General features: G+C 49.9%; 1 protein-coding gene across 1 annotated transcript in view; it reads left to right on the top strand.

The window, feature by feature from the left end:
• Positions 1–20,935, top strand: part of C1QL1 (complement C1q like 1) — a 62,113-nt gene extending 41,178 nt beyond the window's left edge. The window contains exon 2 of the mRNA XM_030541582.1: positions 20,544–20,935. Coding sequence (XP_030397442.1) covers positions 20,544–20,723 — 180 coding nt within the window. The 3' untranslated portion in view covers positions 20,724–20,935. The remainder of the gene's footprint in view (positions 1–20,543) is intronic.
• Positions 20,936–22,815: the final 1,880 nt, after the last annotated feature.

The following is a 22,815-nucleotide window of genomic DNA, read 5'->3' as shown; positions in this document are numbered from 1 at the left end:
GGTGCCTCAGTTATGGCCAACCCTCTGTCGCCTAGCAACTAACGGCCTGGCCCTTCCCACCTGCAAGGGGATGCTAAAGGTGTGGGAGAACAACGAGATCAGGTGACCTCCTGGCCTGGGAAAGAGACAAAGCCCAGAGAGGAGGGGCTGGAGGGGGTTTGGCAATTTTGGAAGCTGCCTGGGAAATGGAGGGGAGTCCCGACAGGATCCCACCGGGGCGGACTCGCTGTGGGAAGCGCACGGAGGGGCATATGCTGAATGCTCCAAGGAGAGACCTAGGAGGTGAAGCCATGTGAGTTTCTTGCCCTGCAGACAGTCTGCCACAAGGGAGAGGAGGCTCCCCAAAGTCTGGACTGGCTTGGTGGGGAGCAGTTCCAGAGCATCGCCTGGTGACTCTGTGACACAAGGTGGTGAGGAGGTTTTTCTGAGGGAGGTTGTTAATGTTGCAGAGTTTGTGGAGGAAGTCAGTTGTGTCCTGGAAGAAGCTGGGCTTTTGCTTGGTGAGTGGTTTGAGGATGGTTTCTATGAGTCCTGATATTCCTCCAGTCAGTGTGCTGTGTCCAGATAGGATGGTTCTGCCGGGGCACCCTTGTTTGTGTATCTTGGGGAGCATGTAGAAGGTCTGCGGGGTGGGTTCATGGGGGATGAGTTTGTAGAGTTTCTTCAGGGGTTGTTTGATGAAGGATTTGATGGCACCCTTAAATTCCTGGGTAAACTGTGGTGTGAGGTCTTCTATTGCTGCTGGTGTCAGAATGTTATCGGCCTCGTTAACATAGTCATTACAGTTGAGGCCTATGATGGTGCCCCCTTTGCCTGCTGGTTTGATTTCAGGGACATTATAGCTGTCCTCTCAGTGGTGGAGAGATTGTGATGGATGTGATGTTTGTTAAGGATTCCACTGTCAATTGTTTTCCTGAAGCAATCAATGTAATGATCAACAGTGTGGTTATGTCCACACTGCAGTGTCCAGTCAGATGATTAATTTTTTCTTATGATGGTCAGTGGGGATGTGGTAGCTGAGTGATGTCACTGTTGTGAAAGAATTCTTTGGCAGAAGAATTCTTCTTGTCCTCCACATGTTTGTCAGGCATCAGGTTCTGTGGTGGTGCGGAAGTTCAGTCCCTTAGAGTACATATAATTCAGCTCCACTTGGGAGTAGTCTGGATAAATTGATGATGTCCGTGTGTTATGTAGTGTCCATGAGGGGGGTATTGGTGCCATGGTTTCTCCAGGAGATGGTGTTCTAGGGGTTGTGGAGTAGTTGTAGTTGTTTCCACTTTTTGTTTTTGTGTCGGGTGGCTGTCATCAGGTTTTTCTGATAGCTGTTCTTGCATTTCTTGCATGATTTGCAGGTGACTTTCCTGATTTCTTTCTTGCAGTGTGTGAGATCATGTGATGCTTTCCTGTTTGAGGGGGTCCCTTCTGGAGGCTGTGAGGTGTAGTAAGTGACTCCTGTTTTTCTGAAGTCCATCTGCAGAGCTATTCAGCATAATTGGAGATGTAGGTGTGGTCAGAGGGTTATAGATGGTAACACCTCTGAGGATGTTGTTTTGTTTCCTGGATTTGCTTAGGAAGTTGCTGTCACTATTCAGTTACATTTTCTAGTGGCCCGGGTAACGCAGTGTCAAATCTCGGGGGGCTAAAGGATGCTCTCTAGGGCCAAAGGGTTCTTCAGGTGTTTGTTCTCTAGTGAGCCTGCCCCTGGCCAGGGGTCACCGCTTTTCCAGAGTGATGTGCTGGATTGGGTCCAGTAATCTCAGAATAAAAGGTTAAGTGTATGGAGACAATATTCCAGAGGAATCTTGCTAGCCAATCATTATACAAACACACTGTAATGCTGTTAGAACACTGTGTTGTTGATATTAACTCTCTTAAAACAGTGAGATTCAAATGAGAAGGTAAACTCACAAGAAATGAATGGACATCTCATTTCCCTTCCTTATGGCCTGGGATTTTGACACTCACACCAACTGTCTTTTTCCCCCCAGAAAGGTACCAGGCAGGATCCATCGAGTTAACTGATGAAAGCGTGTCAATCACAGATCAGTTTATGTCACAAACCATCTGATTAAGTGCCTGATTAGAAGTGCACCACTGTAAATTGGCATGTAGTGACACAGCCTAGCTCCGATCTGTTTAAATGTAGATGAAAAGTTTCTAAATTAAATACATGGCATGATGGTAATTAGGGAAAATAAAGTGAAGTGTGTCTGCCCAGCTGTCACGGAGTATGGGGGAGTCCAGCCCTGCACCCCTCTTCCTGGGACTCACAGTGACTCTCAGCCAGCCAGTAAAACAGAAGGTTTATTGGACAACAGGAATGCAGGTTACAGCAGAGCTTGGAGGCACAACCAGGACCCCTCAATCGAGTCCTTCTGGGGGTTCAGGGTGCTTGGATCCCAGCTTAGGATTCCCTGAATTCCAACCACCCAGCCCAAAACTGAAACTGAACTAACTCCCTCCATCCGGCCCCTTCCTTTAGTCAGGCTTCCCGGGCAAAGGTGCTGACCCCCTCCCCCCCCACCTGGCTCAGGTTACAGGCTTAGGTCCTATCCCTCACCTAAAGACATCCCCGGCTCTCCCATCCCCCACACAGACAGTCCCTACTGCATCACATCAGCCCCCATCAATTCAGCCCTCCCAGACCCCAGCATTTCTAGCCTCCCCATCTAGCCAGCCCCCCAGCAGTTCTGCCTCTAGCCCCATCTGCCCAGCCCCCAACATCTGTAGCCCACACAGCCTCACATCCGCTCCTATTAGGGGTCTTCATCCCTGTCTCTCAGGCAGTGGAGGGGGAGCTGCTGTGGGGTTGTCCCCCCCAGCTGGGTGTTACAGGGAGGGTGAGGTATGTAGCCAGCCTTGTTCACAGGAGGTGGGGGGAGGAGGGCTCCCTCCACCCCTGCCCACCCAGTGACAATAGGCGAGGCTCCTGAGGGAAGCGGGAGCTCTGCTCCCCGGGAGGCAGGAGGGGACAGCTGACACCCAGCAGTGGGAGCCAAATGGGAGGTCCTTGCAGCCAGACCTCGCCCACAGCTGTCAACCGAAGAACAATGCACGAAATGAAATATAGTTTGAAGAGGCCTCAAAATATAGTCTTCAGCCCCTAAAGCCCCTGTGCTAATCCAAACCTGCCCTCAAGGCAGCTCTGGGCTGGAATCCTTCCCCGCTGAGGTCTGTGCTCCTAGGGGTGGCGAGAAGAGGTTCCCTGCCCCTCTTTTTTGCCTCCCAATGTCACCCCAGGCAGGACTATGCATGAAGGTGGAAGGGGCCCTTGTAGGGGTGCAAACTACGTCTGTTGCTTATCGCAGTTATCTCACGTGATTAACTAAAAAAAATTAATAGCAGGTTTAATCGCACTGTTAATAGAATAGCCACTGAAATTTATTATATATTTTGGATGTTCTTCTACATTTTCATATATATTGTGTTCTGTGTTGTAACTGAAATCAAAGTGTATGTTATTTTTTATTACAAATATTTGCACTGTAAAAGATAAACCAAAAAGACAGTATTTTTCAATTCACCTGATACAGGTACTGTAGTGCAATCCCTTTGTCGTGAAAGTGCAACTTACAAAGGTAGATTTTTTTTTGGTTACATAACTGCACTCAAATCAAAGCAATGTAAAAGTTCAGAGCCTACAGGTCCACTCAGTCCTACTTCTTGTTCAGCCGATCACTCAGACAAACGAGTCTGTTTACATTTACAGGAGATAATGGTGCCTGCTTCTTATTTACAATGTCACCAGAAAGTGAGAACAGGCATTTGCATGGCACTTCTGTAGCCAGCATTGCAAGGTATTTATGTGTCAGATGTGCTAAACTTTTGTATGCCCCATCATGCTTCGACCACTATTCCAGAGGACATGCTTCCATGCTGATGATGCTCATTAAAAAAAATATGTTAATTAAATTAGTGACTGAACTCTTTGGGGGAGAATTGTATGTCTCCAGCTCTTTTTTACCCACATTCTGCCATATATTTCAGGTTAGAGCAGTCTCGGATGATGACCCAGCACATGTTGTTCCTTTTAAGAACACTTTCGCTGCAGATTTCACAAAATGCAAAGAAGGTACCAGTGTGAGATTTCTATAGATAGCTACAGCACTCGACCCAAGTTTTAAGCATCTGAAGTGCCTTCCAAAATCTGAGAGGGACGAGGCATGGAGCGTGCTTTCCGAAGTCTTAAAAGAGCAACATTCTGATGCGGAAACTACAGAACCCAAACCGACCTTCTGCTGGTGGCACCTGACTCAGATAATGAAAATGAACATGTGTTGGTCTCAGGGCCGGTCGTAGGGAAAATGGCACCCTGGGCGAATTTGTATTTTGGTGACTCCCATCACTTCTGGCCCCTATGGGCTCTCTGGGCTCCCCCACCCATCACCTCTAGGCCCTGCTGATTCCCCCAGTGTTTAATTTGTATTACAAGAGATGCCAGAGGCAAACGCTCAGCCCTGGCACAAATTAAGCCCTGGCAGGGTGGTCTGATACTGGTGGGTGTTGGCCGGGCACCCAGCTCTGAAGGCCACGCTGCCACCAATAGCAGCACAGAAGTCAGGGTGGCCTGGCACATGGTGTGTTGCCACCCTTCTGCGCTGCTGCTGTGGCTTGAGGTGCCTGATGCTCGGTATGTGGCTCATGGCCTCACGTCACACGTGGGCTGCATCTTGCCAGAGCCCACGGCCTCCTGGCTCACCCAGGGACCATTTCAGATTGGGGGTGGGGGGGAAGGAAACTTTAACCATGATTCCAGGAACTACTTAGGCACCTGAAAACTCTAAGGATTTTGCAGATAATAACTTAGGGATTAGCTGACAGCAGCACTGTATCTAATTGTTATATAAAGAAAGAAAAAATATCTACAAATGCCAATTAAAGCCACGTTTAAAGTTTATATGTAAATTTAGAACAATCGGGAGATAACACAGCAAAATATTCCCAAACCTTGAGGTATCAGTTCTGGAGCTTTACGACAGATCTCAGAAACACGGATTTGATACTTCGTACACTATTTTTATTAGAGATACATAACAATAAATAAAATCCCCGTAAAATCTGTGTCACTGCTATTATCTACTCTATTTATCTGCTCTATTGAAGTCAATTGTTTTTCACTAAAAACATAATTTTACTATATGAGATTAAGGTTTTTTTCTCTTTTATTAAGAAAGGTGATTTATTTTTCTAATTATTTTGGCACTTACGTTTACAGATCGCAATCATGTATGTGACTCACTAACGATTGACTCCATCATTGCCATTGGTATCAGAGTTGGAACTGCAGTTATTTTCATGCAAATTTTAAGTTATTTTACATATATAACTAAAAATACAATTTGAAAATAAGTGTCCTTCCTGTGCCCAGTGTCTACAGTTATGGGTTTCACTAATGTTTTTTAAACTGGTGCTGCTAAGGTTAGTACAAGCTAAAGTTACATTCTAGAAGAATACTAATATTTGATTGTATCACTTTTAATAACAAATGCCAAAGCACAATATGGTAATAACAGTAATAATGATCATTGCTCCAGCCAGGACAGGTTAGGCATTTTAGCACTCAAAGAATTCAACGTAAGCAGGAGAGAGAAATAAAATAATGAAATGCACAGACCAGTCAAAACACTAACACAGGGGTCGGCAACCTTTCAGAAGTGCTGTGCCGAGTCTTCATTTATTCACCCTAATTTAAGGTTTCACGTGCCGGTAATACATTTTAACGTTTTGAGAAGGTCCCTTTCTATAAGTCTATAATATAGAACTAAACTATTCATGTATGTAAAGTAAATAAGGTTTTTAAAATGTTTAAGAAGCTTCATTTAAAATGAAATTAAAATGCAGAGCCCCCCCAGACTGGTGGCCAGGACCCGGGTAGTGTGGGTGCCGCTGAAAATCAGTTCGCGAGCCGCCTTCGGCACCCGTGCCATAGGTTGCCTAGCCCTGCACTAACGTAACAGCACTGTGAAAGAATAAATTACAGAGCACATACACGCATTGCAGGAAGTACCAACAAGTAACACCAACAAGATAAGTATGTGCTGGGGGGTGAGTGTGAAAGAGACGGCGTGTGTGAGTGTGAGAGACTCTGACTGCTGCCCCTTTAAGAGAGTGGCACTCACCAGCCTGAAGGAAAGCTCCTTCAGACACAGCCGCAGCTGCGAGCAGCTTGGTCCCTCTCTTGGTGAACAGTGTCCTCATCCCACCCCCGCGCTGCAGAGATAGGGTACATGGGCGGGGGGGGCAGGGGACACCCTAATATCATCTCCACTCCCCCTTACAGCAAATGGGAAGCTCCCAGGAGCACTTGGTCAGGGGCGGCTCCAAGGCAGGGGGCAGAACCGCAGGGCTGCAGATGCCAGCAGAGCAGCAGGGGGAGGGGCACCCCTGCTCTGGAGGTGCCCCATCTGTAATGGTGCCCTGGGCTTTCACCCAGTTCGCCCCTATGTAAGGCCGGCCCTGGTTGGTCTGCACTGATTTGATCGTTATCGAGCAGAACCAGTCATCAGCATGGACGCACGTCCTCTGGAATGGTGGTTGAAGCATGAAGGGGCATATGAATCTTTAGTGCATCTGGCACGTAAATATCTTGCAACGCTGGCTACAACAGTGCCATGCGAACACCTGTTCTCACTGTCAGGTGACATTGTAAGGAAGAAGCAGGTAGCGTTATCTCCTGTAAACAAACTTGTTTGTCTGAGCGATTGGCTGAACAAGAAGTAGGACTGAGTGGACTTGCAGGCTCTAAAATTTTACATTGTTTTATTTTTAATGCAGTTTTTTTATACATAATTCTACATTTGTACATTCAGCTTTCATGATAAAGATATTGCACTACAGTACTGGTATTAGGTGAATTGAAAATATTATTTCTTTTGTTTTTTAACAGAGCAAATACTTGTAATAAAAAATAAATATAAAGTGAGCACTGTACACTTTGTATTCTGTGTTGTAATTGAAATAGACAGCTGCAGCGGCACAGGAGCCAGCAAACAGAGCTGTAAACTGGGGAGTTTGAGTGGGAGTTTACAGGGGGAGTTTGGGGGAAGACTACAAGAGGCAGGCAGAAGAACACACAGGCTACTGAAGGCAGTGTGCAGTGTTCTAGCAGTGTCTTGGTGCTTGTTGGGGGGTTGTTTTGCTGTGGGTGGTGGTGTTTTGGGTTGGTTTGTGTTTCTGCATTTAGGGATGAAGAACAAGAACTATTGTTATAAGTTGGGGAGGCATCAGTTGGAAGTAACAGAGAAGAAGGACCTCGGAGAACTGGTTGATCACAGGATGACTATGAGCCGCCAATGTGATATTGCCATTAAAAAAGCTAATGAGGTCTTGAGATGCATCAGGAGAGGTATTTCCAGCAAAGATAAGGAGGTGTTAGTACCGTTATGCAAGGCACTGGTGAGACCTCATCTGGAATACTGTGTGCAGTTCTGGTCTCCCATGTTTAAGAAGGATGAATTCAAACTGGAACAGGTACAGAGAAAGGCTACTAGGATGATCCGAGGAATGGAAAACCTGTCTTATGAAAGGAGACTCAAAGAGCTTGGCTTGTTTAGCCTAACCAAAAGAAGGTTGAGCGGGGATATGATTGTTCTTTATAAGTATATCAGAGGAATAAATACCAGGGAGGGAGAGGAACTATTTAAGCTCAGTACCAATGTGGATACAAGAACAAATGGATATAAACTGGCTATCAGGAAGTTTGGACTTGAAATGAGACGAAGGTTTCTAACCATCAGAGGAGTGAAGTTCTGGAACAGCCTTCCAAGGGGAGTAGTGGGGGCAAAAGACATATCTGGCTTCAAGACTAAGCTTGATAAGTTTATGGAGGGGATGGTATGATGGGATAGCCTAATTTTGGCAATTAATTGATCTTTGACTATTAGCGGTAAATATGCCCAGTGGCCTGTGATGGGATGTTAGATGCAGTGGGATGTGAGTTACTACAGAGAATTCTTTCCTGGGTGCTGGCTGGTGAGTCTTGCCCACATGCTCAGGATTTAGCTGAGCGCCATATTTGGGGTTGGGAAGGAATTTAACTCCAGGGCAGATTGACAGAGGCCCTGGGGGTTTTTCACCTTCCTCTGCAGCAAGGGGCACTTGCTGGAAGGTTCTCTGCATCTTAAGGTCTTTAAACCATGATTTGAGAACTGCAGTAACTCAGACATAGGTTTGATGCAGGAGTGGATGGGTGAGACTCTGTGGCCTGCATTGTGCAGGAGGTCAGACTAGATGATCATAATGGTCCCTTCTGACCTTAAAGTCTATGATTCTATCATTCTATGAAATCAATATGTTTGAAAATGCAGAAAACTTCCACAAATATTTAAATAAATGGTATTCTATGATTGTTTAACAGTGCGATTAATCACAATTAATTTTTTTACTTGCTTGACAGCCCTAGTACAACACATCACTGCTGGCTCCCACCCTCCCTTAGCTTCATAGATCCCAAGGCCAGAAGGGACCATTAGACCATCTATTCTGACCTCCTGCACAGCACAGGCCAAAGACCTGCCCCAAATAATTCCCAGTGCCGAGCAGTTAGAAAAACAGCCAGTCTGGATTTAAAAATTGCAAGTGACAGAGACTCCACCCCCAGCCTGGGTAAATTGGGTTCCAATGGTTAATTAACCGGTGTGGTAAGAATTTATATCTTATTTCTAGTCAGAATTTTCAACTTCCAGCCTTTGGCTGGTGTTATCTCTTTCTGTGCTAGACTGAAAAGCCCATTAGTAAATATTTTTCCCCCACGTCCTAGTGAATTTAAACAGTTACTGCCAGAGGGGATCAAACCCCCTCCCCCCCAGCCTTATCCCAAGGCAGAATCCTGCATAGCATTTGCAGCGGTCAGGGCCAATGGGTCCTGTCATCGTTCGATACGGAAGGACTAACAGTGGTTTTGATCAGGGGTCGGCAACCTTTCAGAAGTGCTGTGCCGAGTCTTCATTTATTCATCCTAATTTAAGGTTTCACGTGCCAGTAATACATTTTAATGTTTTTAGAAGGTCTCTGTCACGGAGTCACCGGGCGATGCTCTGGAACTGCTCCCCACCAAGCCAGTCAGGACTTTGGGGAGCCTCCTCTCCCTTGGAGCAGACTTGTTCAGGACAAGAAGCTCACACAGCTTCACCTCCTGGGTCTCTCCTTGGAGCATTCAGCATCCTCTGCCCCTCCATGCGCTTCCCACAGCGAGTCCACCCCAGCGGGGTCCTGGGGAAGCCACCGGGTCCTGCACCCTCACTTTGCAGTCAGACGTGACTCTCAGCCAGACAGTAAAACAGAGGTTTATTCGATGACAGGAACAGGGTCTAAAACAGAGCTTGTAGATACAGCGAACCGGACCCCTCGGCTGGGTCCATTCTGGAGGGGCAGTGAGCCAGACCTCCAGGTCTGCCCTCCACCCTTCACCCCAGCCAGCTCCAGACTAACAACCCCTCCCAGCCCCTCCTCTCTCCTCAGCCCCTTTCCCGGGCCAGGAGGTCACCTGATCTCTTTGTCTCCAACACCTTCAGCTGGCACCTTTGCAGAGGAGGGGCCCAGGCCATCAGTTGCTAGGAGACAGAGGGTCAGGCATTTAGGTGCACTGGCCCTTTGCTCTGCCAGATACTTAAGAACTGCCATGGGGACACTGAGGCACCAACACAATACTCAGAGAAAACATTAAGAACTTTCCCAGTTCGTCACAGTCTCTTTCTATAAGTCTATAATATGCAACTAAACTATTGTTGTATGTAAAGTAAATAAGGTTTTTAAAACGTTTAAGAAGCTTCATTTAAAATGAAATTAAAATGCAGAGCCCCCCGGATCGGTGGCCAGGACCCGGGCAGTGTGAGTGCCACTGAAAACCAGCTCGAATGCGTGCCATAGGTTGCCTACCCCTGGTTTAGATCCAGCAATCTCTGGACAGCAGGAGTGGGAAGAATCTAGTGGGTGATCTAATGCATTCGCCTCCCCCAGCTAGTGCAGGCCTGTGACCTCCACCTGGCCCCTCTGTGCTCATAGCACACGGGCACCAAATTCTGTGACAGCCACTCTGGCCACTGCACCATCAGTGCATTCTTGGCCACAGGAGACCCTTGATTTCTGCAGGAGGTGCACATTGCTAACAGGGAGGTGAGCAGGCCTTGGAACAACCTACCAGGGGTATGGGGGATTATCTGTCCCTGGAAGCAGACACTCTGGGCTGGCTGCAGGAACCCTGGCGTTTGGCCCTCTGCTCTTGAGGAGATCAGACATGGGGACTGTTACTGTCCCTTCTGGCTGTAAAACCTCCAGCTCTGTGATTCCCCCCTCCTCGCACGCACACTCCAAACGGGGCGCACACGCGGCACACACACTCCACAGGAGCACACACATTCCACACGCAACGGACACACACACCACACACGGTGCACACACACCACACGCAGTGCACACACTCCACACGTGCACACACACTCCACACGGGGCGCACACACACACCACATGGGGTGCACATACTCCACACGCAGCACACACACATAGACTCATAGACTCATAGGTCATGCCACACATGGCGCACACACACTCCACAGGGGCGCACACACTACACATGCAGTGCACACACACACCATATGGGGTGCACACACTCCACAGGGGCACACACACTCCACACGCAGCGCACACACACCACACGTGGTGCACACACTCCACACATGGTGCACACACACTCCACACGCGGTGCACACACTCCACAGGGGCACACACACTCCACAGGGGCACAGAGCTTCAGTGCTCATCAGCGTAAAAATTCACAGCCGATTCTGGACAATGACTTTCAGGAAGAGGATTTTGGCTATGCTCTCCAAATGGCCCAGCCCCACTCCCCAGGCCCAGGCTCCCTTGGGACTGTCCCGGTGATCCAGGTCACAACCTCCATCCCTCCACGTGTGCCAGAGAAAGGGGGAGCCTCTTGCCGACTTCAGTGGTTCATCTCCCTGCTCCCCCTGCTGCTCTGCTCACCAGGCTACTGTGCTCAACAGCCTGCCCCTGCAGCGCTGCCTGCAAGCTGGGTGCTGGCTCTGGCTGCCCGGCTCCTTGGTTCCTGGCTCCATGGAACAGGGAGATTATTAGTAGGGGGCCAAACTAACCGCAGGTCTCTCGAGGCCAAGAGAGGTTACCCCAGGGCAGGATCCATGACAGCCAATGGGGTCACCGCAGGGTGGGAGCTGGCCTGTTTTCCCTGCCTAACTAATAAGAGAAGGCGAGAGTGGGCTTCTACTGGGGATGTTTCGTGGAAGTCAGCCCTGCTGTGTCCCTCTGGTGAGCACTGTCCGCTCTCCCCTCTCTGCCCACCTTTGGATTGCTGGGTGCAGGGCAAGTGCCAAGCCCAGCTGGGACACAGGTTATTAATCCACTGCTGTGGGTGCTGTTTGGATGAGCAGGCGCCTGTTTACTGGTGGTTGCTCTGTGTCCGGGGGGTTGGAGTTCCTGGAAAACTGGGGAGCTGTGCGCTCTCCCCCTCCCATGAGATCAGTTGCACTCACGCTGCCAAGTTCTGCACTTGTCTCGCCTGCTTCATAAAATCATGTGAATCCCGGGGCAAGGTGACAGCAGCGTTTGCGAAGTGACTGAAAATAAAAGAGCAAAGGAAACAATCGGACCATGTCCATTAGCAGCGCATCTGCACGGTCTGCTGAGGAGTGGAGTGGCTGGGCAATGTCACAGCTCTGGCCAGGCGGTTCTGCTGTGGCACAGGGCTAGCGATGTGCTACCTGGGGGCTGGCCAATGGGGAGTTCCTCTGGCCTGGAGTCAGTGTCAGATCCATGTGGGTCACTCTGGGCTGCCCCTTTGCAAGCCCTGGGGCTGGGCCTGGCTAGGGAGTGGGCCCACAGCACACGCTGGTGCAGGGATTCTGGGCTGTGCCACAGACCATAGGCAGGCAGAATGGGTTGCTGTGAGTTACAGCTCCTGGAGCAGCTCAGAATCGCGTGGGCACAAAGGTGGCAGAAAGCCCCTTGACCTCCTTCCCCTCCCCTGGCACTGCTGCCGGGGCGCTGGGAGCCGAGTGCGATTTGCAGTGTCTAGGTATGGTGCTGGCTGGCCTCTACCTATGCAGCCATGATTTGTTATAGAGTTGTGTCTGCAACACATACAGCCCCCTGCAGCACTGAGGACCCCAGCCCCATCCTAGCGCAGAAGATCCGGCTAGTGAAATGGACGAGAACCTTCCAACAAACCCCAGCAGTCTGTGTCCTCTTCCCACGCCCAGGGAGATGCACACAAGGGCAGAAGAATTCGCCCGCCCCCCTCCGTGCCATATTTTGAAAATGATGTTTGGTTTGTGCCCTTTTCTTGACAAAAATGCATGATAAATCCTCCCCTCTGGATTCAGAGAGAATACGGGGCCATATTAGGTGTCTGGTTCTCCACTTTTATTGATTCTACACTGCTGTAGCCCCACTGATCTCAGCAGGTTACTCCCCATTCGCACCCATGAAATGAGAGCGGAGTCAGGCATCTGGGGCCAAATCTTCAAAAGAGCTAAGGGGCAGGTTTCCTCGGAAACTCTGGCCCTGGTTTCTGAGACAGTTTCTTACACACACACACACATACATACATACATATATACACACACACACACGCGCGCATGCATACATACACACACACTCCATTATTTATATTACGGTGGTGCCTAGGCCCAGGACCCCTCAGGCTGGAGGCTGCACTGGCCCCTGCTCCAAACAGTTTCGAATCTAAACGTGACAGACAAAGGATGGACGAAAGGAAGACTCATTATCCCCATTTTACAGATGGTGACCCAAGGCACAGAGAAATGATTTAGCAAATCCCTTCAGCACATGAATTCAGTGGGACTCTTTAAGCACATGCTTAAGAGCATTGGATCCAGGCCTCAGGACCAGGTTCACAAAGATTTCTACCTACTGAGACTGACGAAAGTACCTAAGCTGGTGAGGCACCTCTGTCCCATTGACGTCTATGGGAGTTAGGTGCCTAACCTGCCTATGTGCTTTTGTAAACCCCACTAGATGCCTGTCTGCATGTAGGTGCCTGAAGACCCTTAAAAATCTGTCCCTAAGTGACTTGGCCAAGGTCATTGGGGGAATGTGTGGCAGAGTCCCCCCGGAGGGCCTGAAGCACAAAACCATCTGTCCAGCTTCTGCCAAGTTCCTGCATACATACATAAATAAATAAATACAGTTTCCTGTCTGCAGACAATCTCTCACGCCCAACAGAGAATCATTCCGAGGGTGATTAGACGAGCCCTCCTTGAGGCACTAAACTGGGGAACAGTGCTGGGTTGTTTTTTTAAACAATGTCTTTATATAGGAAGTTTAAACAGGTTTAAAAATCCAGCCATGAAATATCAGAGACAAAACATAGTGATTACTACAGTGAGCGTCTGTTCAGCGAAACGATGCACAGCAAGATTCTCACTGGAGCTCTCTGGTTAAAAGGGTGTTACCATGTCAGAGAGTGAGCATTTTTATGTTGCCCATTACATGTTGTTTCTGGTAGTTTAATTAAATTGATTGATATCCCTGATTACACATCTTTTAGGAAACCAGGCATGTCTATCAAATGTTAATATTTAAAAAATGTGGACAGGTGGGCTGGGTTCTTTGCAAGTGTGAATGCAATCAAATCTCTATCTAAGTATCTGTCTCTTTTGCTGGGAACATAATTGGTGCATTAATTTTTCCATAACACACACCTCCCATGTTATTTGAATCATTGTGGTTGAGCTATTTTTCTTTTTCCAACAGAGGCTCTCAGTAGCTGAGCAGCTACTAGCAGATGAGAGATTAATTCTTCATTTCCTCTTGTGTGATCATTTCCACTGGGAAGCCCCAGAAGCATTATCAAAAGGTCATTTGGTAATCAATATCCAACAATTACAGGTTGCATCCTGGTGCTCTTTAATGACTGGCTACAATAAATGTATAAGCGGCAAAGAGTTCTGTGGCACCTTATAGACTAACAGACGTATTGGAGCATGAGCTTTCGTGGGTGAATACATCCATGCATCCAACGAAGTGGGTATTCACCCACGAAAGCTCATCCTCCAATACATCTGTTAGTCTATAAGGTGCCACAGGACTCTTTGCCACTTTTACAGACCCAGGCTAACACGGCTACTCCTCTGATAATAAATGTATAAAATCTCCTCTTTCAATACTATCTATCTATCTATCTATCTATCACCTGCCAGGAGTGAAGTGCCACTGAATCATTATCTTAAAGAAATTTTCTTTTTTTGTGCTACAGACTGAGGTTGCTGGTCCTCTTTTCCAAATCAAGTCCCATTCTTTTGGGATAATTTGTCTGTCCAGTTCCTTTTCCCCATGTGTCATATTTGGATATTTTTTGTTCGGAAAATTGTCTGCAAGGATTGATATAAATTCGTTATAATTTGATTTGTTTTCTAATTGACCAGTTGTTTCTGTATAAAACAGCTCTTCTAGAAAGTTGAGAAACATGATGCCAAACTTTAAACTACGGGTGCCATGGGAGAGTGAGTCAATTAAAGGTAGTGTTGACCTCTAAATAAGTTAGAAGAGTTTCTTTACTGAATAGCTGGCCAACCATTCGTATTCCATAGCTTTCCTAGCCTTTAAAGCTCTCTGGTTTGTGATTTGGGTTAAGATCTGGCTTGTTTGCAATGGTTGTTATCGGCAAAAGGAAAGAACGTATTTTGTCTCTAGTTCTGTCCTAAACCCATAGAGTAGCCTTTGCTAAAGGAGGTGTAGACATTTCTGGAGGGCATGATTTTTAATTAATCCATGGTAATCTAGCAATGTTTACACTGCCACAATCCCCTTGTTCAATAAAGGCCAAGTATTTGATTGGACTAGAAGCACCCCCAATCCACTACTGCTTTGACCTGGCTGGCTTGATAGTACCACAAAATATTTGGAACTGCTAGTCCATCCTACTTCATAGGTCGGTACAAAGTATATACAGTCACTCTTGGTCTTTTCTTATTCCACATAAATTCTAACAACATTCTCTGTATTCCTGCTAGGATTGGATCTGGGATGGCTACAAAAGATTTTAAATCAAGAAAGATGGAACAAAATGTTCATTTTGATCATGGCTGTGCATCCTAACCAAGAAACTGCATGCTGCCCCCAGCACTTCCAAGCTCTTTTCATTTGCTGATGCAGTAGTTTGACATTTAGATCATAGGCCTCTTCTGGAGATTTGAATTCCCAGGTATCTTTTAGAATTTGTTGCCTATTTGTACCCAAATGTTTTCAGGAGGAATGACATTGCAGGGTCTGGCAAATTGATAGCTAGTTGTTCAGATTAGGCATAATTTGCATTAAAACCAGATGCTTTCCCAAAGTCCTGGATTTCTTTCTCTACTAATTTTAGGGAAATATTTGATTTAAATAAAAACAGGATTACGTCAGCTGCATATTAAGCTATTTTCTGATGTGCGTCTGCAAGTTTTATTCCTGTGGTGGATTCATTGCTCCTTATCCTCAGTGGAAAACGCTGCACGGCCAGTGCAAAAAGGAAAGGAGACAATAGACAACCCTGCCTCGTCCCATTGTGTGATTCCACCTCGCACCACTGCTTTTGGCCTGGTGTAAGGGGCAGTTATCCATTGATAGAGCTGGGGCCAATGGCCATAGAGGACAGGACTTGAAACAGAAAGGTTTCAAAAGAAATGCATGTTTTTTTGAGCTGGCATTATGGGTGATTCCAAGTACTCTCTGAATATTGTCTGACATTTGTCTGTCCTTAATGAATCTGGTCTGATCTGAGTTTATATAAACTGAGAACATGGACTGCAATCAGCTAGCTAGTATTTCTGCTAAAATCTCTATGCTAAGACTCAGAAGTGATATGGGCCTATCAGAGATAAATAAGCTAAACTGTGCTATACAGGAGGTCAGACTAGATGATCAACAAACGCTCCCTTTGGCCTTGTAATCTATGAATCCAGGGTCGTTTCCACCATTAGGGAGAACGACAGTAGTTTCTGTCATAGGTCGTGGAAGTTCCTCCCCTAAAAGAATGGCATTGAAGGTACATCTCAAGGAACTCCCAAATACCTCCTTAAATACTTCGTAATGCTCAGCTGGAATGCCATCAGATCCTGGAGTTTTACGACTTTTTATACTTGCGATTGCCTTTGAGATTTCTTCTTCTGCTATTTCTTTATCTAAAGTTTCTTTATTAATTTTTTTTATCTTTGGCAAGCCTGCTACTTCCAGATATAGAATTGTAGAATCAGAGGACTAGAAGGGACCTCAAATGGTCATCTAGGCCAGTCCCCTGCACTCATGGCAGGACAAAGTATTATCTAGACCATCCCTGACAGTTGTTTAACCTACTCTTAAAAATCTCCAGTGACAGAGATCCCACAACCTCCTAGGCATAGACAACTCATGGCTCCCGATACCAGGCATGGAGCAGAGGGGACAGGGCGGGCCACTGCCCAAGCCAAGCTCTCTCAGGAAGCCGCCATGCTGCAGAGCAGTGACCCTGAGTGGTCCCTCCCCTTCTACTCCCCACCAGGGGGCAGGCGCAGTGGGAGAAGGACAGAGCACCTCTTCCTCCCCACCCCAGCAGACCAAGCAGAAATCTGGGGGCACTTGACCCCACATGCCCCTGCTTCACATCGCCTATGTGACCCCTAGGCAATTTATTCCTGTGCTTAATCACCCTGCCAGTAAGGAAGTTTTTCCTAATATCCAACCTAAACCTCCTGCTGCAATTTAAGCCCATTGCTTCTTGTCCTATCCCCAGAAGTTAGCAAGAACAATTTTCTCCCTCCTCCTTGTAATAACTTTTTATGTAGTTGAAAACTGTTCTCATGTCCCCTCTCAGTCTTCTCTTCTCCAGACAAAACAAACCCAGTTTTTTCAATCTTCCCTCATAGGTCATGTTTTCTAGACCTTTAGTCATTTTTGTTGCTCTTCGCTGGACTTTCTCCAATTTGTCCACATCTTTCCTGAAATGTGGCACAATACTACAGTTGACGCCTAATCAGCGCAGAGTAGAGTGGAAGAATTACTTCTCATGTCCTGCTTACAACACTCCTGGTAATACATCTGTCACAGAGTCCCTGGGCGATGCTCTGGAACTGCTCCTCACAAAGTCTGTCAGGACTTTGGGGAGCCTCCTCTCCCCTGGAGCAGACAGCCTGCAGGGCAAGAAGCTCACACGGCTTCATCTCCTGGGTCTGACCTTGGGGCATTCAGCATATGCCCCTCTGTGCACTTCCCACAGCGAGTCCGCCCCGGCGGGGTCCTGGGGCAGCCAGAGGGTCCTGCACCCCCACTTCACAGTCAGACGTGACTCTTAGCCAGCCAGTAAAACAGAGGTTTATTTAGATGACAGGAACACAGTTCAAAACAGGTCTTGCCGGTACCGACAACAGGAGCCCTTTTAGTTAGGTCCATCTGGGGCCCCCAGGGAGGCCACAGCCCCACTGGGAAGCCCAAGCCCTGTTGGGGTGCCCCTCTCCATTTCCCAGCCAGTTCCCAACCTGAAACTGCCTCCAGCCTCTCACTCAGCCTCCCCCTGGCTCCTGCCCCAGCCTTTGTCCAGTTTCCGGGCAGAGGTGTCACCTGGCCTTCAACCCTCATCCTGTGTTCTGAGGTTACATGCTCAGATATCCTCCCTTTCCCAAGGCAGTCCCAGCCCAACTCCCCTGCAACTTTCCCAGGTTAATACTCCACACTCTGCATTCACATAACACAGCCAGAACATTCCCACTTCCTCACAACATCCCAGAATGATGTCTGCTTTTTTTGGAACAGCATTACACGGTTGACTCATATTTAGCTTGTGATCCACTATGACCCCCAGATCCCTTTCCCCAGTACTCCTTCCTAGACAGTCACTTCCCATTTTGTATGTGTGCAGCTGGTTGTTTCTTCCTTCGTGGAGTACTTTGCATTTGTCCTTATTGAATTTCATCCTGTTTACTTCAGACCATTTCTTCAATTTGTCCAGTTCATTTTGAATTTTAATCCTGTTGTCCAAAGCACTTGCAACCCCTCCCAGCTTGGTATTGTCAGCAAACTTTATATGTGTTCTCTATGCCATTATCTAAGTCATTGCTGAAGATATTAAACAGAACTGAACCCCACAGGACCCCACTCAATATGTCCTTCCAGCTTAACTGTGAACCCCTGATAACTACTCTCTGGGTACAGTTTTGCAACCAGTCATGCACCCATCTCAGGTTTTTTCCCTTAGTTTGTTTATGAGAAGATAGAGTGAAACAGTATCAAAAGTGTTACTAAAGTCAAGATATACCATGTCTGCTGCTTCCCCCCTATCCAGGAGGTTTGTTACCTTGTCAAAGAAAGATATTAGGTTGGTTTGACACAATTTGTTCTTGACAAATCCATGCTGACTCTTATTTATCACCTTATTATCTTCTAGGTGTTTGCAAATTGATTGCTTTATTATTTGCTCCATTATCTTTCCGGGTAGAGAAGCTAAGCTGACTGGTCTATAATTCCCTGGGTTGTCCTTATTTCTCTTTTTATAGATGCGCACTAGATTTACCATTTTCCAGTCTTCTGGATTCTTTCCTGTCTTCCAGGACTTTTCAAAAATAAACACTAATGGCTCAAATATCTCCTCAGTCAGCCCCTTGAGTATTCGTCTAGAATGTATTTCATCAGGCCCTGGTGACTTGAAGACATCTAACTTATCTAAGTAATTTTTAATTTGTTCTTCCCTATTTTAGCCTCTGATCCTACCTCCTTTTCACTCGCATTTACTATGTTAGACGTCCGATCGCTTCTAGCCTTTTTGGTGAAAACTGAAACAAAAAGGGCATTTAGTACTTCTGCCATTTGCACATTTTCTGTATTGTTCCCCTCGCTCCCCAGCTTTGAATAGCTGTCCTTGCTCTTCCTCTGACTTCTAAAGGGGGGTTCATCTGCCACCCATAGGGTTGCTGGAGGCAGATTACTTTGCTATCCCCTCAGAGCTCAGACTTCAGGCAGCCATGTTAGTCGGGCCCCTGCTGGTCTCCAGTGCTTCTGGGTTTTTTAATTCCTGAAAATTATCCTCACTTTTAGTTTGGTCCACTCCTAGAAATGGCATCCCTTCTTCCCTCCCCCTCCCCCCACCAAAAAATGGCTATTCGGGCCAAGCTGTAGCACAAAGGTTTTTATTTATCAATGAGCCAAGGTAGCTGCCTGTGCTTCTCACATGATTAACCTCGTATTACAGGGATACATTCCCAGCCTTCCTGCTGGACTTAGTCTGGGAATAAATGTTATTTCTACATGGAACTTTTCTGAGACCAAAACTGTTGTGCCCCAGACTGGGACTCAGAAGTTTTCTGCTCTGCTACAGACTCGCCCTGGGAGCTTGGGCAGCTCCTGAGGGGCCAGACTTTCAAAACAGTTGGTAGCCAGCATGAAAATGTGGCTCAATCTCCATCCATCACAGTGGGCTGATGGTCCATCCTGGGCCTGGCCAGCCGGTGTTAGCCTGCAAGCTGGGTGGGGCAGGGACTGGCTCTAGGCAAGTCTGTGGGCCGGGCCCTGCTTTGGGCTGAGTCCCCTAGGAGTTCCTGGAACAATCACCCGAGCGGCTGAGCTGTGAGCTGTCCAGCCGGGCCTGTCTCACCAAAAGCCTTCCCGCCGCCTGACTCACACTCACGGCATCGATGCGCCAGAACACCCCAGCCAGTGCCCCTCGAAACAGAAACACAATCAACAAGTGAAAAGGGAAATTAATTGCATCCTCAGAACAGGCTGTCTGTCGGGTGCCAGGGGGGTCCCTGCACTCTCAGCACAGACCTCATGATGCCGCGCCTGTCTGCGCCAGAGTCATGCTGCACTCAGCGCCATGGCACCTCCAGAAACGTCTGCCTTCACCGCGCCTCCCTCAGCACCGTTATCTTCTCCTCCCTCCCAAACTACAACCTGCCCCTTCCCCTGCTGCCTCACCTTGCCCATCACGGCTCCTTCGCCTGCTCTTCTAAGGCGTCTTTTCCTTTCTTCTTCACCTCTTCCCCTTCCCCATCCTGTCTTTCCTCTCTTCGCCTTTGCTCGCTCTGCTCCAGCTGCTGCTTCCTTCCTTCCTTCCTTCTTTCTTTTTCTTTCTTTCTTTCCCTTCCCTTCCCTTGGCGGTGTCATAGATTCCAAGGCCAGATCAGCCAGGCTGATCCATAGGACCCAGGCTGTAGAGCTCCCCAAAGTAACCCCTGGAGCAGATCTCTTAGAAAAACATCCAATCTTGAGTTTAACATCGTCAGCAGCGGAGAATCCGCGCCGATCCCCAGGAAGCAGTTCCAGTGGTCGCCAGTTCTCCGGCTCCATTCCTTCCTGAGTCCGGCTCTGGCTGCATGTTTCCAGCTCCCGTTAGCGTCCCTGTGATGTGGCCCCCGCCCAGCCTTGCAGGGGAGTGTCAGAGGGCAGGGCTGGGGGACGCTGTGCTGGCCCGTGGGAAGGGAGGCAGCAAGGCCTGGGGTCTGGGCCCTGAACAGCCCTGGTGATTGGTACGACACAGCTCCTCCCCCCCGGGACGGGGACTGGCCGTGGGGCGAGGGTTGACCACGCTGTCTCTCCTCCCCCAGGTGCGGGCCAGCGCCATCGCGCAGGACGCTGACCAGAACTACGACTACGCCAGCAACAGCGTCATCCTGCACCTGGATGCCGGCGACGAGGTCTTCATCAAACTGGACGGCGGCAAGGCGCACGGGGGCAACAACAACAAATACAGCACGTTCTCGGGCTTCATCATCTACTCTGACTGAGCTGCCGCCCGCTCGCCCTCGCCAGCAGACTGGGCAGGTTCCCCGGGACGGGGCCCATCCTCTAGCCACGGCCTCCCTGCCACACAGAGTGCTGGGGAGGGCACCTGGCTGCCAACAGTGACACTCTGACATCTGACCCTTTCGCTTCTCTGCTTTCCTCCCCCCAACAGCTACGTGGCCCCCGTGAGCCCCGTCTCACCCCCCGATGACCCCGCGAGCCCCATCTCCCTCCCGACAGCCCTGTGGCTCCCGTGAGCCCTGTCTCACCCCCCAACAGCTACACGGCCCCCATGAGCCCCGGCTGCCCCCCCCGACAGCCCCATGGCCCCTTTGAGCCCCGTCTCCCTCCCAACGGCCCTGTGGCCCCTGTGAGCCCCATCTCCACCCTGACAGCCCCGCAGCTCCCGTGAGCCCCGTCTGCCCCCCAACGACCCCATGAGCCCCGTCTCCCTCCCGAGAGCCCTGTGGCTCCCGTGAGCCCCGTCTCACCCCCCAACAGCTACGCGGCCCCCATGAGCCCCGCCTGCCCCCTCGACGGCCCCACTGCCCCCTGAGCCCCATCTCACCCCCGACGGCCCCCGTGAGTCCCGTCTCCCTCCAGACGGCCCCGTGAGCCCCATCTCCACCCTGACAGCCCCGCAGCCCCCGTGAGCCCCGTCTGCCCCCCGGCAGCCCCGTGAGCCCCGTTTCATCCCTCAACAGCTACACAGCCCCTGTGAGCCCCATCTCCCCCCTCGATGGCTCCGCAGCCCCCGTGAGCCCCATCTCTCCCCCAACAGCCCCGTGAACCCCATCTCACCCCCGATGGCCCCACAGTCCCCGTGAGACCCATCTCCCCCTCACACACACGGCCACACAGCCCCTCGTGAACCCCGTCTCACCCCCTGATGGCCCTGCAGCCCCCGTGAATCCCGTCTCCCCCCACCCTACAGCCCCACGAGCCCCGTCTCACCCCTGATGGCCCCGTGGACCCCGTGATCCCCATCTCCCCCCCTGACAGCCCTGCGGACCCCTGTGAGCCCCGTCTCACTCCCTGACAGCCCTGTGAACCCCCATGAGCCTGTCTCACCCCCTGACATCCAGGTGGCCCCCCATTAACCCTCTCTTCCTCCCCGATGGACCCGTGGCCCCCATGACTCCTGTCTCCCCCTTGATGACCCCACGGCCCCTGTGAGCCCTGTCTCACCCCCCAATGGACACATGAATCCCCCCACAAGCTCCGTTCCATCCCAACTACCAGGTGGCCCCTGCTGAGCCCCATTCCCCCAATGACCATGCAGCCCCCCATGAGCCCCAGCCCACCCCATGATGACCACGTGGCCCCCTACAAGCCCCATCTCACCCCCCAATGGCCATACAATCTCTCATGAGCCCTGGCCCACCCCCCCCAATAACTACGCAGTCCCCACAAGCTCCGTTCCACCCCCGACTACCACGCAACCCCTGGCGAGCCCTGGCCCACCCCCAATGGCCTCACAGCCCCCATGAGCTTCATACCATCCCCAAGGGCCACATGGCCCAAGAGCCCTATCCCACCCCCCGATAGCCCCACCACCCCCAATGAGCCCCGTGCCACCCGATTGCCACACAGCCCCCTGCAAGCCTCATCCACCCCACCATGGCTACATGGCTACAGCAAGCCCTGTCCCACCCCCGATGGCCACACAGCCCCCTGCAAACACCTTTCCACGCTCCCTCCCGGACAGCCACATGCAAGTCCTGTTCCACCCCCAACCCCTGACGGCCATGCAGCCCCTGCGAGTCTCATTCGTTCAACCCCCCCTCCCCTGATGGCCATGTGCCCCCGCCCCCAGCCCTGTTCTCCTCGATGGTCACATGCCCCCCCCATGACCCTCCTGATGGCCCCACGAGCCCCCTACCACCCCCCAACAGCCACGTGAGCCCCCCCACACAACTGCCCCAATGGCCACATGACACATGGTCCCCACAAGCCCCATTCCAACCCCCTGATGGCAATCCGCGCCCCCGTGAGCCCCCTTCCACTCCGCCAATGGCCATGTGGCCCCCCGCATGCCCCATTCCACCCCTCTCCATGGCAGCTAGAGCCCCCCTGCAAGGCCTGTTCTACTCC

This window comes from Gopherus evgoodei, chromosome 23 (genome assembly GCF_007399415.2).
Source record: "Gopherus evgoodei ecotype Sinaloan lineage chromosome 23, rGopEvg1_v1.p, whole genome shotgun sequence".
In the NCBI taxonomy this organism is placed as follows: domain Eukaryota; kingdom Metazoa; phylum Chordata; order Testudines; family Testudinidae; genus Gopherus; species Gopherus evgoodei.
This window is presented reverse-complemented; position numbering and strand designations above follow the sequence as displayed.